General features: G+C 38.2%; 1 protein-coding gene across 7 annotated transcripts in view; it reads right to left on the minus strand.

Annotated features, from left to right (window-relative positions):
• Positions 1-19,797, minus strand: part of ITPR2 (inositol 1,4,5-trisphosphate receptor type 2) — a 496,384-nt gene that overhangs the window by 358,019 nt on the left and 118,568 nt on the right. For 6 of the 7 annotated variants that reach the window (XR_010579338.2, XR_012420091.1, XM_005570422.5 and 3 more), the window contains exon 10: positions 7,577-7,621. The exons of the other annotated variant lie outside the window; for it this stretch is intronic. Coding sequence is in view for 4 of the 6 variants with exons in the window: in XM_005570422.5 (XP_005570479.2) it covers positions 7,577-7,621 (45 nt within the window). In the remaining 2 variants the exon portion in view is untranslated. The remainder of the gene's footprint in view (positions 1-7,576; positions 7,622-19,797) is intronic. 7 annotated transcript variants of the gene reach the window in all.

The raw sequence follows: 19,797 nt of genomic DNA on the forward strand, positions 1-19,797 counted from the left end.
ACGGAAACAACTTAAGTATCCATCAACAGATGAACAGATAAAGAAATTTGCGCTATATATAATATATGTTTATATACAAAATATGATTCATCCTTGTAAAAGGAGATCCTGCCATTTGTGACAACATGGATGAAACTAGAGAACATTATGCTAAGTTAAAAAAAAATACACAGAAAGGAAAAAAAGCACATGCTCTCACTTATATGTGGAATCTAAACAACAACAACAAAACAGAAAAAAAACCACACAATACATAGAAATAAAGAGAACAGAATAGAACGATGATTACCAGGAGCAGGGGGAATGGGGAAATTGAGGTCAGAGTGTACAAAGTCACATATCTGTAGGATGAATAGGGCTAGAGATCTAATGCAGGGCATGTGGAGTATAGTTAATAATCGTGTATTCTATACTGGAAATTTGCTAAGAGAGCCAATTTTAGGTATTTTTATCACAAAAATAAAAGGTAACTATGTGACATGATGGATATGTTAATTTGATTGACTACAGTAACATTTTACTATACATATGTGTATCAAAACATCATGTTATATACCTTAACTATATACAATTTTAAAATGAAAAAGAGGCCAGGAACAGTGGCTCATGCCTATAATCCTAGCACTTTGGGAGGCCGAGGCAGGTGGATCACCTGAGCTCAGAAGTTCAAGACCAGCCTGAGCAACATGGCAAAATCCCATCTCTACAAAAAGTACAAAAATTAGGCATGGTGGCACATGCCTATGGTCTCAGCTACTTAGCAGGCTGTGGTGGGAGGATCACCTGAGCCCAGGAGGTCGAGGCTACAGTGAGCCGAGATTGCATCACTGCATTCCAGCCTCAGCGACAGAGTAAAACTCTGTCTCAAAAAGGAGAAAAGAAAAAAGTGAGGGAGGGAGGCAGGTGGGGAGGAAAGGGAAGGAAGGGATGGAGGGAAGGATGGAGTGAAGGGCAAACTCAAAAGTGTGTTGCTTCATCGATCTATATCATGTAGCTCAACATTAAAATCTAGGTGTTATAATACGATTAGGATGGCAAAAACACAGTTTTTGAACCGAAGGCCTTGAAATCTGATAGTGACACTAAAGCCACACTGCTGTCCAACTGCAAACAGCTGAGGCAAAAAGGCCTGAACAAGGTCTATGCAATCCTCTTTCACAGGGACCAGTAGAAGACCATGTGCAAGTAGGAATTCCTTCTCAAGGTTAAAAACTGTAGTGACATCTGATACTGATGAGGACAATGATTATGAAGAACATGGCATACAAAAGGAAGGAAGGAGGAGGTTTAGAAGAGGAAGTGATAATTCTAAAAGAAAGCAAAGGATGTTTGTTTTTAATGATATCCTCAGTAACATGAAAACTTGGAGAGAAATAGACCAGGAGAATTACAGTCACAAAGAAATACTGGAAAGAGCTTTAGGGATTTTGCAATCCTATTGCAGCCAAAAGAAAGAGCCACAAGCACACTAAGTGTTGTTAATACATGTGAGAGAAGATTGCCTTGGAATATAAGGACACAGAAATTATGAACAAGATCAATCAGTTATACAAATAACCCAAAGGATTTTTGTGACTATTATAGGCAATAGGATTTGGGCACAAGTGGCTTAAGTGGAATATTGGGAAGGCACAATTAAAACATAATATTAACTAACGAAGATAAAACGTTATCAGTCATATTGAACCATGTTTGAATAAAGGCTTATTAACAGAAGATCAGCACGTAACCCAAATAAATGGAGAATCAAACAGTTTCTCTCACCATTGCCTCGTGTAGATTCAATAAATGGCCAGTCTTCTTGGAAAAATAGCATATCCTTAAAAGGAGTACGTGTCATCTAATTTCCTGAGTCTCCTGCACCCCAATATTGTAATTTAGCCTTTGATACATATTCTACTTCAAGGAAAATGCACCAACTGGCCCAAATATTTAGATCTATTTGGCAATTGAAAGTTGGCATTGTGGTTTATTCATCAGTCTTTTGTGAGTTCATTTAGCAGGAGTTAATCCTCCTGCATTTATTCCTCTTTTAAAATGCTAATGAAATAAATTTTCTAGACTCATAAGAAGAGATCGGACCCAGGTTCCTAGAGATTGCCCTCCTACCCTAGCCTCCGTGGTAATGTCTCCCTGTAAAGGCCTAACAAGAGTAGTCAGGGACCTCTCTATTTTGACATTCTCACGCTACAACAATTAGACTCTCTTCCAAACACAGAAAAAACTCACCAATTAGGGTTAATTAAAAGAGGTCACTCTGAATTACTTATACTGTTTAAGACTTGTGGTTTTATTTTAATTACATAGGATAAGTGGAATGCGCTATTCCACCCTTCAACAGTTCATTTAGGTTCCTGGAAAATGGCTTTAATGAAATGAAAATCTCCATTTATAAATAGCATACAACACTTGTTTATGTGTGAATAAGAAATTCAAACATGTTTAGAAGATTTTTTTGTTTGTTTGTTTTGTTTTGTTTAAGACAGAGTCTCTGTCACCCAGGCTTGAGTGCAGTGGTGTGATCTCGGCTCACTGCAACCTCTGATGCCCAGGTTCAAGAGATTCTCCTGCCTCAGCCTCCCAAGTAGCTGAGATTACAGGCACCTGCCACCCAGCCCAGCTAATTTTTTTTTTTTTTTTTTTTTTTTTTTTTTTTTTTGTATTTTTAGTAAAGACAAGGTTTCACCCTTCTGGTCAGGCTGGTATTGAACTCCTGATCTCATGATCCACCCGCCTCAGCCTCCCAAAGTGCTGGGATTAGAGGCGTGAGCCACCGTGCACTGTGCTGTAGCCTTAAGCATTCTGCTTTCATTCTCTTGTACTCTGTTAATTTGCTTAATAAACTCTCTTGGTAGACAGTCTGACAGTAAACGTCAAGCCCACTCCTTGGAATGTGCCCTCAAGCCAGCCTCTAATGACATCTGAATAATGTGTGATAAGTATACAATTTTTAATGTATGGCTCAAGCCTCAATATAGAAAAAAGTCAAAAATATATCTATAACCTGAAGACAATTCAGTTTAAAATTGTGTCCTTGTGGCTTTTGTTTATAAACTTATATTGATTTTTTTAAGAAAAAAGACACAGAAACACTAGTTTCCCACAGAGAATTACAGAAGTGCAATGCCCTCTCTCTTGCATCATGAAAATACATTAAGGTATGACAGAACTTAAACAGGTATTAAAATTTAACCTCAGCTAGCTCTCCAAAACACTCTCAATTTAGGGTAACGCAGGGACTTGAATGTTAACCTGGTCTATTGAGCTCTTAATTAAACGAGCATTTTTCACTCAGAAAGAAAGCCACGCAGCCTCTCAGGTTGTACATGGAGAAAATCCGCTATGAAAAGCCAGCTGAGTCAACTCAACTAATGGCTCTCCTTGCTTTCCATGCCATCCTGGGGCCTGCAGACATCCGCAAAGCAGTCAGCTCCTAGAACACCTTCTCTGTTGACTCATTTGTGAGTCATCGAATTTTTAGCACAGACATCACGTTGCAATTCTGTTGTTGGGAGCCAGAGACATTCTGTAAGAAATGTCTGCATTTGCAGAGTTGGTTCAGACCTGTGAGTGGCCACAGCAGCGTAACGACGTGCAGGCACGTGTGTTTTTGTTCACATCCTCCGGGGCTCTCACTACTGACTTTATGTAACCGCACATAACACTGCCATTTACAGCTGCAAATACTTCTCTTGCTGAGGTTCCTTAACAAACTGCTACTCTCAAATTAATTTCTGATAGAATCTTTGTTTCTGTGTTTTCCTTATCACCTTGTCACTGATGAATATATAGTAAAACAAGGAAATTCGGGGGTCAGAATCTGGTACTCAGGAAAATTTGAGGGTCTGTCAGAATCTGGTACACCCCCCACCCCCCACATTCTATGGAATAGGATTTTCAGTTGTATTTCCACAAAGTTCCCTGGTTCCTGGAGCATTTCTGTTGATGTATATAAATGCACATAGACTAGTGGTTCTCAACAGGGAATATTTGCCCCCCAGGGGGCATTTGGCAATTTCTGGGCAACTGTTAGTCGCCACAATCAGGGGCCTGCTATTGGCACCTGGTGAGTAGAGGCTGTAGACGCTGCTAAACATCCTACAGGCAAAAGTCATCCCACCACAACAAAGAATTATCTGGCCCAATATGGCCAGAAACCCCAACATCTAAAACAGACATTCCCAAGAAAAATCAGATCACATTCCACATAAATATGGTAATGTTAAGATGGGTAGTGTTAATTCCAAAAAATGCCCCTTCAAAGAGCCATTTGAAAAGATGCAGCCTTTCAAGAAGAAACCAATGACTGTCAGGTTCCCAGCTGGGCTTGATACGGTTCCAATGTTTACAGGGTCCCTGTGGATGCTGTACATTTGTAAGATTGGAAATAACAGACTCCTTTGTAGAATAAATACAGCAATTTGTGTCTTAATGGGAGCTCTGACACACACTGCCTCATTTCAGCGGCACCATGCATGAACCTTTGAAACTTCAAATATGGAAGGCAACATTTTGATAAAGGTTTCTAAATTACAACAAAAAAATATTAACTGGGCATTAAATAGACAACATCGGGAGAACGAGGAAAGAAAAAATCAGCATGGTCATAATAAAGTCAGTGTTACTGGAACCCAGATCTGAGGTGAAACAGTATTCTGTTTTGGGAAATGATTGCATATTTCACAGGCTGGAGATAAACTCTAACAGCTCCTTTGTTTTCTTCTTTAGACAGAAAAATAATTATTGCTCTGTGGCAAATGGTCTATAAAATAGGAAGCTGTATTGGTAGCTTTATGGCTCCACATTCCCAATTTTCTTTGCTCTCAAGCTAGGTATTCTGGAGAGGAAAAAAATTAAATCAACTGTCTCCAGTTGGATGTCTCCCTGAGATGACAGATGAGACTCAGTCATAAACATCCACAGCAAAAGCAGACCCATCTGTATTGAACGCAATTAAAGTGCTGCCAGTAACAACAGCTTAAATAGAAGAGCACTCTTTCTCACCTTTAGAGGTCAATGAAGAAGTCGTGTTTTGGAATAAAAAGAAGAAAAACTATCAAGTCTAACTAAAAGTTTGATTAACAGAAAGAGTGAACTTCACCATGGATGTACGATTATTTATATAGTTTGTGCTGTTCCATAGAACCTCCATGCCCTATGTAGTCAACGCTCGGTATCTGCAGGGGATTGGTTCCAGGACCCCCTGCATACAGAAAAATCTGCTCAAGTTTCTTATGTAAAATTGCATAGTATTTGCATATAACCTATACATATCCTCTTATATACTTTAAATCATCTGTAGATTAGTCATAATATCTAATACAGTGTAAGTGCCAGGTAAATACTTGTTATATCATATTGTTTTTTAATTTATATTATTATATTTTGGTGTTTTTGATCTGTGGATGTTTGAATACATAGATGCAAAACCCCTGGATAGGGAGGAAGACTGTATTCTCCCACTCTGTTCAGGCCAAAATCATCAGTAGTATCAGCAAATATTATGTAGTAGAAAGGAGATGCACAAAGATTTAATTCAGTTGTACAATTTGAAATTTTGATATGATGCTCTTTTAATAGAAATAACTTACAAACTCAAAGAGTTTCCATCTGTCTGATCTTATTTTATCCTCACGGCATGCAGGTGAAGTACAGAAGACAAACATCTTCATCCCATTACACAGATGGGGAAACTGAGTCTCAAGAAAGCTATCTCACTTGTCCAAGGCCACACAAGCTAATGTTGGTGCTAGAACAAGACTCTCTTGGCCCTACACCATGCTGAAGAAGTCACACAGAATATTACAAAAATAAACCTTATGAAACAGAAAAGCAGCAGCCCCTGTCATCCAATAGGTGGTCTGGTCCTCTTAGCAAGGCCATGCTGTTCTGTCTTGAACAATTTCACAGAATGTCATCAGACAAGGCCACTCTGTGACTGTGATGGATCAAGACAAAACAAGACCATTCCCTAATTATGTCTAAACATAGACAAAATATGAATATTGTCCAAGCCACAAAATGACTAAACATCCCTCTCCCCCAACTCATATGAGTGACTGTTGCTTCCTTAGAAGCCTGTCCTCCCTACAGATAAAATTTATTAAGATACCAATTACAGAATTCCTCTTCCTGACAGCATTCTCATCCACAGCAAAGCCTCACTTCCTTAAATCCTCCCCAAATCACCTTACACAAAACACAAATCCTCTAGTAAGTTCTTTCTGACATGCTCTGAGATGCCCCACAGCTCCCCATGGCAGGTGTCCTTTCCCGCTGCGTAAGTAATAAACCCAACTTGTTCAACTACCCATGTGTTCCTGGTGGTCTTTGGGTGGAGGCCATTGACAAGCTTATAGTAAGAACCAAAGAAGCCATGATTCACACTTTGCTTTTTAAACCTGGTTACTGACAGCATTTTCCTAGATCATATGAGAGTAAGAACCCAACAATCCTGAGGCAGCCATGTGAAAACCAACAAGAGAAGAGCCCACTCAGTACGCTAAAATTGAATTATAAATAGGAGATCCAATTGACCAAATAAACCTATCTCTATGTTTAGAGACATTTTGATATGTTAAAGTTTTATTGGGCCAATTACCTGATACTTCACAGCTTTATTTCTATTGTAAGCCTGGCAGTCAGAGAAGGGAGTCAAACAGAAGGGATTGAATGAGGTACAGAAATTCTGATCGGATTTACCTCCCCCAGGTCAATATCCTCATAAAACCTAAAGCTATGTACCAACGCAAAGATACTGGCCGTGTTAATGAAACATTCCAATTCTTTCTGTCAAAGGGTAGAATTTTGAATGATGCAGTAATAATACCTACCAATTTCAAAAGGAATTGCTAAACTTCTAAGAAAACTGAATTATAGACTCTATCTAGATTATACCAAAATATCTAGTTAAACTGCTTTTTAAAACTTTTTTAAAATCTAGCCCATCATCCAGAGATTCTGTCTGCATCACATCAAATTATCCTGAATTTCTGAATTTTTGATTGAATAAAGAAGCCATGTTGTCACCATGAAGCTTTCTTCTTCACAGATGGCTAAATAAGCAGGGTAAATAATCATAAAGATTGTCATGAAAACTGGTGTTAAAATAAGATTGAGATGTTTTTCAAGTAGGACATGTTTGAAAATCAGAAAAATCAGTCAGCTAGATGCTTCAAGTTCTCCAAAAATAAAACCCAAATTATTTTGAATCCAAAAGGAATGTCCTATTGTCCTATTTTAACATCAGCACACACCATAATTCCATTTATCCTTCTTAATTTCTGTGCATTTCTGGAAACGAAACCTAGACCCATCAGAACTCTCAGATGCCAGCTGCCTTCAGCACTCCACCAACAATGGCCTCCAAGTTGCATTGCAAAAATCCTCCCAAGCACCCATTATTGAACATTTTCTCATAATCTAAACTGTATCACCTTTTACCTGTGATCCACAGGCTCTACTCAGAAAATCTCTGAGTTTCTACTCTTCAAATTTACTATTAAAATTCCAATCTGTCCATATGAATACAAACAATATGTTTGAGATTTGTTGGAGAAACGCCAATTCTACTCACCACATTTTTTCCTTCATTTTGGGCATCTCGATAATCAGGATTAAGCTAGAAAAACAAAGGAAGATTAGTTTTTCATTGCTATGAAAGGCATGTTAACAAGACCAGTGATCTTCAATTCAATTAATTATTCTATCCTCAACTAAATTTAATATAAAAAGAAGCTAAGAAAGAAACTATCAGGAAATATGACAATTTAAAATATTACCATCAAACCCTAGTTGCAGGAGACAAAAGCTAACATGCCAAGTTCATTGCCTTGGTTTATATCAGAACTGTAGACATCTTTGAAGAAGTAAGAATTGACCATATCACCTCCTCTGGAAAAACATTCAACAGAGTTCACCATTTTACCCTTTGCAACAAGTGCCGTTTACCAATAACTCAGACACAAATTGAAATTTAAAAAAAGGGAAATTGATGATTTGAGATCATGCTTTACATGTTATGCACACAAAGAAAAGGAAAACGAACCAGAGCAAAAAAGGAGCTACGTATCAGGTATGTGAGCAAATACATGAGGACTACTGAAACTAACAAACACATGTCTTCAGGCTTGGATAGTGGCATTTTGGAGCCAATCTGATGACAAAGATGAGTTCTGGATGTGTTGAGTACGGACCCTTGCGTCATGTGGCTGATTGAAATCCATGACTCCTCACTCCCACTTGTCCTCAGACTCAAAGCGATTCTTAGTTGTTCTGAACTAGTTGATCACTCATAAAGCAATAGATGTATGAGGTGTGTTTCTTGAAACATCAAGTTGTCCAATTGAATTTAATCATTTTAATGTGACTCAACTGGTGTACACAATGCACAATCCCAGTAAAGTTATCATTTAAAACGTAAGGTCAGGAGTCTTCCTCATAATACCATTTATCTAGCAGCTCTGAGAATTGCCCCTTCCAACTTATCACTAAATACCAATGAGGGTTCTGAAAAAACCAAAAGCAAAGCAAAATGAAAGGAAGAAACTCCCAATCTCATTAAGAACTAAGGCTGAAAAAAAAAAAACTAAATTCCAAATCTTCAAAGACCTGATGCTAATTATAAAGTAGATAGTTCTTGGGGACAGGCAGGTAATGACCCGGTTTTTATCATGTGGCAAACTTCAACGTCTCTTTAAGCTAGTGGCCATGTACACAAAGATAAGAAGATACTGAGTCAGTTTGAACGCTGACGTAGAAAACCAGAGAATTTACCGACCAAAAACCTATAGAGAAGGGTTTCTCTGTCACTGGCAAGCTGCCGTGAAATTATGCAGAAACCTGCTTCCCTAGTCTGCTACCTGTCTCTGTCTTTACATGACCTAAGAGATGCCCAGAAAACAAGTGGGCAGAAAGTGGAGGGAAAAGATGATGGCCAAGGCCTTTCTGGGAAGCATGGTGTGAAGAGAGAAAAGGAATGCTGTATGCTGGAACAACATTGCATGATGATACAGAAACAGCAAAGGGGTAGGACACAGAAGCAAAGCAACTGCTGTTGAGCCCGGGTGTGTAGAGTCCATAGAATCCACAGAGTCCACGTCTGCTCAATCTGGGAACTGCATTGCAAGTGCACCCATCAGCCAGTCCTGCAGCTGAACATTTAGAAAGAGGATTGAATTGTCACGCTAGAGAATTTAAAAATGGAACGAAAGGACAATCCACTCAACCCTCTGGTTCTGCGCAGAGCTCACTCATCTGAGGATAACAAGGAAAGAAGAAAGGAAGGAAAAAACAAAATAGGACTGATGGAACACTAAGTTAGAACAAGGGAAATTCCTTCTCAGAGTCTCTCTCAACATTTCCTATGATATGATGCAAAACGAATTTTCAGGAAATGGTTTGGCATTCTCAGGAAAGTACAAATAAACATGACCTCTACATAAAGGCAACAAAATAACATAAAGAGTTAAAATGATAGTGTATTGCCGGGAGTGGTGGCTCATAATCCCAGCACTTTGGGAGGCCAAGGTGGGTGGATCACCTAAGATCAGGAGTTCGAGATCATCCTGGTCAACATGGTAAAACCCCGTCTCTACTAAAAATACAAAAATTAGCTGGGCATGGTGGCGGACACCTGTGATTCCAGCTACTTGGGAGGCTGAGGCATGATAATTGCTTGTACCCAGGAAGCAGATGTTGCAGTGAGCTGAGATTGCGCCATTGCACTCCAGCCTGGATGATGAAGTAGACATTGTCTCAAAATAATTATAATAATAATAATATATACATAATAAAATAATAATATAAATAATACAAAATAAGAGAAGTTAAGGAAGATTTCAATATACATGAAAACATAAATACAAAATTAAAATTCACATTAGCACTAATAGAAAGCATAGTTACAGAAAATCAGCAATGCAGAGGATGAGCAGCTGAGTGGCTACCCCTCCATACAGAAGGAAGGTATCCAGAAATGAGAATTAGGAAAAAGAAAATGGTCACAGACAACCAGAGAAGGGACAACAACTAACGGGAGACCATTAGACCTCTCAAAATGAAGAGAGAATAAGTGGAACACAAGTAATAATCAAAGATAATAGAAGATAAAAACCTTTCCTCAGCTGAAGAAAGAATTGTGTATGCAGAGGTTACCCTATCCGTGGAAATCAACCACAAAAGATTGACACATTCATTTCAAGATGATAAGGGGAAAAGGCAGAGAAAACAGTGGTAGGGACGTAAAACAGAGCCAGAAATTAGGCTTTTAAAAGCATGTCATGTAAGAAAAGAATGATAAACTAAATATGGTATATTCAAACGATGGAGTACTACTCGGCAATGAACATGACGAGCTTCTCATGCAAGCAACAAGAATGAATCTCAAAAACGTTAAGTAGAGGAAGGCACACACAAAAAACAACATACTGCATGATTCCATTTAAATGAAATAAACAAACAAAACTACACTATGGTGAAACAAATCAGAAAATGAGTAGGGGTATGAGGGAAGGAAGTAAGGATGGAAAGCAGTACCCAGCCCAAGAGTCTCATGACAGCCGTCTTTCAGTTTTCAGAACTGACACACAAGAAGGGTAAAAAGATACAGGTCACCTGTTAATCCTGGGACAGCTATTGAGGGGACTTGAGGCTGGCCTTTGTCTACAGAGACCCAGACTTTCCCTCAGACTCCTTAAGTTCCCTTCAATTATGAGTAACAGAATTAGTTCCAAGAATCCAAGAGTGAAAGGTAGAGGGCAAAGAGTGAGTTAACTGGCCTCCTTTCTACTGATTAAAGAAAACATTTTCACTGGATAGTAAAGAAAATTGTAGCACAGTGTTCAGAAGAAGTTTATTCATCTATTTTAGTCAAGTTTCACCACAGCTTTTAAAAACTGTTTTCTGTTTGAAAAATTTCAACTTTTCTTTTAAATTAAAAAAAATCCATACTAAAATTTTAGCTAAATTATATCCAAATGATACGCAACATGTTCAACCAAGGATGTACCTTATGGCCCAAGTTTTCACTCAGTACACATTAGAATGGTTATTACAGATACTTTAAATTCATGCTGGAAACCATGATATATCCCTCAGTAAAACACACACAAAAACAGGAATTAATGTACCTACATCAAACACAAAATAAAATAATTTATGCTCTCTGAAACTTAGATCATATATTCTACCCCAAAGACAATGTTACCTTCTAAAATCAGTCTTTACGTATTTCCCCCGCTTAGGATTACCCGTCCCTGACTGGCTGTCTGGGGAAGTGAATTCCAGTCTCTGCTCTATAAGGAAACACCAGCATCTTTAGGGAAGGTGGCCTAATGCCCATGGAACTCAGTGTCCTCATCTGCAAAATGAGAAAAAGACTATGACTAAACCATGACTCTATGTCAATAAATTTTACATATTCATATCTTTGGCAGCAAAACTACAGATGGTGCCAATCAGTTAGATTTTGCCTCATCTGTGTCTCTCAGGCTGCAATATGATTTTTTAAATAATTAACATAGAGCGATCACCTCAGTAAACTCAATAAAGTATAAATAATAACAATAATGATGAGGAAGAAAAGGAAGAGGAGAAGGGAAAGGAGGAGAAAAAGCCACCCAAATAAATTCAGGGCCATATAAATTTACTAACATTAACTATTAAAGGCCAAATAAATATATGCTTTAAATTATACTGCTGCTTCCCATCTCTAAATAGGATAATAGCTGTAATTATCAAACAGACTATAAGATGAATAGAAAAAAATTACTTTTTAAAGAAGCAGGAAAAAAACATGGTCATATGGAGGTCTTTTAGGACTCAAAGTCTTTATGTTAAAAAAATAAATTATAAATTTGGCATTGGAGAGCTAATATGCCATTCAATCATTTATTCAATAAATATTAATAGAGCATCTATAATGGGCAAAGCTTTGCGGCATATAGTATTTTAGCAAAGACAAAGAGAATATGGTCCCTGACCATAAGACATTACAACCTAGGAGGGAAAATAAGACATAAATACAGTCAGCTGAAATACAAAATAAAATGTGACAAGGGACATAAGACAGGAATGAATAATTTATAAATAATATAGGTCAGAGGAAGGAGGGCTCTGTGGTGGGCAAATTTATTCACAAATTATTCATGGAGAAGGTAGCATTTGAGATAAGCCTTGAAGGACAGGTAGAATTTTAACTGGCAGAGCAGGAACGAGGGAGTGAAGAAGGCAGCAAGGCTGGAGGGGCCACTGCCATATAGATGAGAAAAATGAGACTTCTATAGAGAATACCTATCGGTGTCACTTATGAAATACTTTTTTATACTCTCTTAAAGGTTAATTCATTTAACCTTACAATTATACTATAAGACAAGATTCTTAACACAGTTTACAGATGAGGCACTTGGAGCACATCAACTGAAGTGCTTTATGCAAAGTCACACCACTGGGGAGTGGCAGGGTGGGCAAGCACACGTCTAAGGGCTCCAAAGCCACATCTTTCAGCTCCTGTAGCATGCTGCTTCCCTCCTGCCTCCATAAAGCGGAGAGGTGTGATGCAAGCTGGGAAGGAGGGTCAGCCCAGACCATCCAGGCCTTTAAACCACAGGCCAGAGAGTTTGCATCCATATTCAGAAGATGCAAGGGGACAGAGGATGAAAGAGGGAAAGTAACTAAGGGCAGTGGTCCAAGGAAGAGGTGGGTGGACCCAAATGAAGATAATAATGCTGGAATAAAAAGGAGAAAGTGGATGTGAAAGATTTTGCAGAGACAGAATCAGGAGAATCTGAACGTGTAAACTCAGAAAACTGTTAATCATGACTCTCACGTCTTTAACTATGAACTAAAAAACATTACTATTTTGCAAGGAAACACATTTTAGATAAATTTACTGATTTTGTATGGCGATGGCATATTCAAGACCAAAGGCAGGGTCCACTGCCGCCATGGGAGTGAGTGACAGAGAGGGAATGTAGAGACCCATTACTAATCTTTGAAGACAGTCTTCAATTAAATGGCCAAAGAGGAATATAAAGAAGTCAGGTGTGGTGCAAAATGACAGAGAGAGAGAAACATCATAAATGCCTAGGCAGTGAAAGTCATGATTGTACCACAATCAACTGAAAAACAACTGCACCCTTCCATCTAACACAATAGGAAGAAGCAGACCAGAAGTTTTTAAGTACATAATACCTATTTATTTTCTTAAAAGAGGAGCTTTGCTTTTTTTTTTAACAATGAAATGTGTTTTGATCAATTTTTATTATATATAATACTGAAATCATAAATTTATCACGTGTGTATTTTTAAATAATTATATTAAATGTTCCTCTTTCCAATGACTGGCGTTTCAGGTTTATTATTGTGATTGATAAGCCTAGAAAAGAAAGGAGGGAAAATAACCTTTACTGGGTGTATATGTGTGTCAGGTACAGTTTCTATATTTTGATATATAACATTTTATACGTATGTATAGGGTCTGGTCTGTATGTTCGTCTACTGTGTTTATGTATACATATACATGCATACAAACCAGGCCCTTTCCACATACTATGGCTGATACATTTGAGAGAGAATTAAACATTTAAAACTATAGCCCCAATAGTCATAAAATTATATGCTACTATACAGTTTCTTGAGTACTGAGTTTTTAGCTAATTAATTAAATCCAAAGACTGCTGAGTAGTCAGGAAATAAGTGTTTACTGCCATCTGGTGGAAGTTTTGCCTATCTACAAACAAATAAGCTAGTTGTCTTTAAAAGGGCTTTTATTCCAATCTTGAATAAATGACATTATTATGCATTACTTGATCTATATTGCTTTGGAAAGGTCATCAAAAGTTTTTGCTTTAGTAATATCCAAAGAAAGAAAATGTAGAAAGCAGCAGATCAGAAATTGTGAAGGTGGATTTATAATTCTTCCTACAACTGTGGAAGAACCATTTACTGAGGTCCCCATATTTTCCTATGAAAAATATGGTAAAATTACTTTCTCCCCCACAGACGTCGTTGTGAACTCACTTGCACCACTACAGTAATACAAGCAAAACATCTATGACAAAGTGTAGATGAGTGTGTGGACAGCTGCGTCAAAAATATCAGTGTATATTTACCTTCCCCTCACGCCACCTAACCACATATATGCCCCAAAAAACTGACATTGCAAGGGAAAGGGTCTAATAATATGCTCTGTTATTACCTCATGAGATCAAAAATCTTTATCTTTTCATAATTAGATACTTTGTTCCACATTTTATCCATAGGTTTCTAGCGTTGAGGTTTTTGGTTTGGTTTGGTTTTTAGGTTTTTTGTTTGTTTGTTTGAGACGGACTCTCACTCTGTTGCCCAGGCTATAGTGCAATGGTGTGATCTCGGCTCACTGCAACCTCCACCTCCTGGGTTCAAGCGATTCTCCTGCCTCAGCCTCCTGAGTAGCTGGGGCTACAGGTGTGTGCCACCATGCCCGGTTAATTTTTGTATTTTTAGTAGAGAAGGGGGTTTCACCATATTGGCCAGGCTGGTCTTGAACTCCTGACCTCAAGGGATCTGCCCACCTCGGCTTCCCAAAGTGCTGGGGTTACAGGTTAGCACTGAGTATTTCTTTAAAATTAATCCGAATCCCTAAACTATCCTATTGTATATCTTTGCATTGAATAAGGGACCATTTCTAACCCTCGTTTGCTTTACTATCTTGCAGAATAAAACTTAAACCGTGTTAAATCTTGTATCATTATCCGAGTTCCCAGGTGTTTTCCACACGTCACCAAAAAAAAAAAAGATGATATTCTTAAATAGCTTGCAACATATGTGTTTTCTCTATATAATTCAACTACAGAATTTCCAGCATATCAAATGGTCCAATTTCCTTTGGATAGTGCCCCCTTCACTTCTACATAAATAATTAGGTTTATTACATTTTTCTGAAAAACTAAACCATCCAGTTAAGTGCTGGTTAACATAGAGTATCATACTTGGGCACTGTATCTATAAGTAAACTTTAGATCTTTTAATCTAATTTGCGCTTAGATTTAAGGTTGCAGTTCTTTAAACTTACTATGAGACATAGTACGGTCACCTACAGATGTTAACAATTAGACATTACCTAGAGCCATTTATCTCAGATGTGCATATATGGTGGAAGCAATAGCAAAAGAGATCTCAATGTCCCAGAGATTGAGTTAATCTAAATTGTCCTCTAAACTCTTAGAGGACAAGGACCATGTGTTAATCATCTCTGTTTTCTTCACAATGTCAAAGTAAGTACTTCTACCTAGTAGGCATTCAATAAATGTATACTTTCAGTATAACACAGATCAGGGTTTCTCAACCCTTAGCATTACTGGTATCTTGAACCAGATAATTCTTTGTTATGAGGGGCTGTCCTGTGTATAGTAGAATGTTTAGCTACATCCCATTCCCTAACTGTGACAATAAATAGCAGCTCCCATTTCCCAACTGTCAAAATAAAAATGTCTCTAGACATTGCCATCATCGCCCTCAGTTGAGAGCATTCATTCCTAATACTTTCGTTACATTGGTTTTTTCCATTTTAGCAAAATAAATCACCTCTGTGAGCCTGGATTTCTTTTTCTGTAAAGTAAAATTCCTGGATTTAAAACAACAGTCATAGTCCCTATGATTCATTCATCCCATCTTCCAACAGTTACTGAAGGCAAATTAAGTGTCAGGCACTCTTCTAGGCACAAGGTATCCAGCGATGAGTGAAAGAGATACAGGCCTTTCATTGCAGGGAACAAAATAGCCATTGAATAGATATACACAATATACACAACGGGTAACAAACAAATACATAGCTAACTGCGAACTGTGATAAGCTCAAAGAAATGCTATAAGCATTTCCTCCCTAAGTGGGGGATTTCTGCAATATCTCAAGTTTATGGAGAATAACTGTGGCATTATCCAGAATCAAAGGCTTTTAAAATTCTAAAATGCTCAATGAATTCTAACTGCGCTATATTATTTGAAAGACCACAATTTAAGTTATTACACAATAGCTTGAGTTAAACTCAAACATATAGACAGTAAAAAACACTATTTCAAGTTATTCAAAAGAAACTTCATTTCTGCTTTAGAAAAATTTATCTAAAGAACTTAGAGAAATAAAAGCAATATATGTTAAAATATTCTAATAATCCAAGGCATAGATAGTCTTTTCAGCTGTTCTGGATAAGCACTCAGCATACTTTGCCCAATTGATTAAGAGTAATGTCACCCAAAATGTCTATTTATAAATCATGGTAGTGACTGGCTGGCTGTGTGTTATACCTGACATAGGAACTGTACAAGAGATCATGAGATATTATTGGAAGGATTTTCAGTGGCTCCATGAGGCCGTGTTTCCGATGTCAAAGCATCGTAGTAATCTTTTCCAGAAAAACAAGTTAAATAACTAAACTTTGCCCCTAAACACTTACCTTCCTTAAGTTATCTAAGACATGCCAGTTATTAATAATGATACTAATAATAAAACACTACTCTGCATTTTCTGCTTCCTCTCCAAGAAAGTAAATGGACTTAATATTTACTGCATACTTCTTATGTACAAGGTGCTGTACATCCCCTATCTTCTTTAATTCCAGAATAATACCATATAATATACATTCTTAACTTTTTTACACATAAAGGAACTCAGGTCCAGAGGGGTTAAATATTTGCTTAAAGTCAGACAGATTGTAAACAGTACGCATGGGATTTTTTTCCCACTATGCTAGGCTCTGTCACACTGGCCAATATAAACACCATAAACTCAAAGGCAATTCAAGAATTACATAATCCAATTTACCAGGAATGCCTACAGCACATGAAAGTAATATTTTAAATTATAAATATGTCTGTTAAAGTTGGAAAGGCCATGGGAAAAAAGGTTAATACTCTGCAATGTCTAGCCGCACTGTTAGGTACTTCCCTTTGATGCAAAAACAGCAGCATCCTCGACCACCTCATTGTAAAAAATACATTTTATAAAAATCATCTAATAGGACTCTTAATTTCCCCTGGCCTACTACTCCACTTCCCCTTTTCACAGCCGTGCTATGAAAACTCAGTCTGCACCTACTTCTGCTTCCCAGCTTCCTGATCATTCCTCCACTCCTGCATTCTGGTTTCCACTAAAAATGTTCCCTGTAAGTAAGAAATGATTGCATTTTTGCCAGATGATGTAAAGAGATTTGTTTCTGGCCTGTTCAGTAGCACTCCCTCCTTTGTGCAACTCTCTCCTCCCTCGCTTGGCATTTGTAATTCAGCCCATTTGATTTTCCAGGGGCTTCTGGCTTCTCAGGCTCCCAGTCTCTCCCTAATCCTTCAAAGACAATTTTCTCATGATTCTACCTTCAAACATCCTCCCACTCTCTTTCTACTCCCTAATGATCTTACCTGTGCTCTGAAAACCCACATCTAACACTGGTCAATCCCCAAACTTCCAGATGTTTTGAAATCTTCCCTAGCGGACAACTTCACCCAGACATTTTATAAGCATAATCAAATTTGAATGGATTATTTCCCTCACCAATTTGGCACCTCTTCTCATTTTTCCTAATTTGGTGAACGACATCACTAATTCTCCAAAGCCAGAATCCTATTCCTTAACCTCTAACACCTGACGGCTTACCACTGCATCAGTTCTGTCTCCCAAGAACACCTCCAACTCTTCCCTTCATCACCATTACCGAAGGCTCTCCCTTTGTTCAAGTCCTTAAAATTACTAAAGCAAAAACTGCTGATGACCCTTCCAAAGCAATATAGGTCAAGTAACGCAAAATAATTTTCTTTGTTAAAGATTGTAATATAGCCCTTTTAAAGACAACTACCCTATTTGTTTGTAGATAGGCAAAACTTCCACCAGATGGCAAAGAAAGAAAATGTAGAAAGCAGCAGATCATTCAGACTCTTATCTGGCCTCACTGCCTCTAGATTCAATTTCTTCTAGTAACTTCGCAAAGCCTCCAGAGCAGCGCTGCCCACTACAATGGTCTCTTTGGAAATGTGCATTATTTCACGTGGCATGGCTGTTGAGCAACTTGAAATGTGGCTATTGTAAATGAGAAACTGACTTTTTAATTTTATTTAATTGTGGTAATATTAATTTTAATTTAATAGCCAACATGTGGCTAGAAACTACTATATTAGACAGTACAACTCTGGAGTGGTCTTCTTTAATCATAAATTTATTTATTATACTCCTCTGTACTTTAAAGATAAAATGCATTCTCCTTAATACATATGGCCTGAACTATCAGCTGCACTACCTTTCTGGCCCCATCGCTTCCCTCTCACCTTCTAGCATTACTTCCAAACTCACAAGTCCTATACACGACACTAGTTTGTATGGCACCACATACCTCCTTTCTTGTGTACAAGCTGCCCTCGCTGCCTGAACGCCCTTTCTCCCTCTTCCCCATGTGCCTTACTCATTCATCAAACAGCAACGCCTCTGAGCTCCTGACCATTCCTTGCACATCCCTGACACCCCCTGAGAAAAGTGTGGGCCACTATTCGTAAGCACGCCACTATTCATATTGCTATCATACATTTATCACACTGTACTGGGATTTTTTGAATGACATCACTGATCTCTACCAAAGGCCTGCTAGTAGCTGACCAGTCCCAGCCTCGAGGTAGTTACCAAGATAAACTTCCTCAAACTTCATTCCTGTTACAAACTAGATAAAAGTCAAACCCTTCATTCAAAATCTTAAAGTAAGGAGACCAATCACTCAATCATTCCTTTCACAACCCCTTCCTTGGGCTGGGCCTCAGTTTTAATATTGTCTATGTATGATTTGGATATTCCATATCTCTGATGTACCTCCTTAGCAACTTACACAGGACTGCCCTTTGATTTCTCTAACAGTCCACGTCTATTATTTTCTTTCAGAACCAGTTTGCCCCAAGCAAGAATCTTCAACTAACCTCACTCCAGATTCTCTCATGGGAATATGACCCAATTCTACCTGCACATATAATAAGCCCTCCCCGATTGTGCAGCGCTGTCTTCTGAACTAGCAGCTCCGTTCTTTGAAGGCAAAGACTGAGTCCTCAGCTTCCTTTGCCGTACCTGCAGCATTCTACCATGCTGTGCATTTACCAGGCACTGAAAAAACATATACTGAAGGTTGCATGAAATCTTAAAGACTATGTTTGCAATTTTATGAATTCCAAAAATAATCATTCCCAATGCTCGCATTCCCCACATCCCAATATGTGTCTTTTTAAAAAATAATATCTAGATATTAAAGAGAAAACTGAATAAGTAAAATAAATACGTGACATGGAGCCTTTACCACCTAAGAATAAGGGTACAGTGTAATAAAACAAATAATTCTAGGAGGTTGTCACTCAAAATATTGAGAACCCCCATCCTATTTGAACGACATGACTAATGCTTTGAAATTAAAAACCTGAGCTTTTTTTTTTTTTTTTTTTTTGAGATGGAGTCTTGTTCTGTCACCCAGGCTGAGTGCAATGGCATGATCTTGGCTCACTCAACCTCCACCTCCCAGGTTCAAGTAATTCTCCCACCTCTGCCTCCCAAGTAGCTGGGATTACAGGCACCCACCATCATGCCTGGCTAATTTTTGTATGTTTGTAGAGACAGGGTTTCACCATGTTGGCCAGGTTAGTCTTGAACTCTTGACCTCAGGTGATCCACCCTCCTCAGCCTCTCAAAGTGCTGGTAATACAGATATGAGCCACCACGTCCGGCCATCCTGGGCATTTTTTGACAAGAGATTAATACCCAGAATATGTAAGGAGCTAAAACAACTCAACAGACAAAAAAAA

The sequence above is a fragment of the Macaca fascicularis genome, chromosome 11, assembly GCF_037993035.2.
Source record: "Macaca fascicularis isolate 582-1 chromosome 11, T2T-MFA8v1.1".
Lineage (NCBI taxonomy): Eukaryota > Metazoa > Chordata > Mammalia > Primates > Cercopithecidae > Macaca > Macaca fascicularis.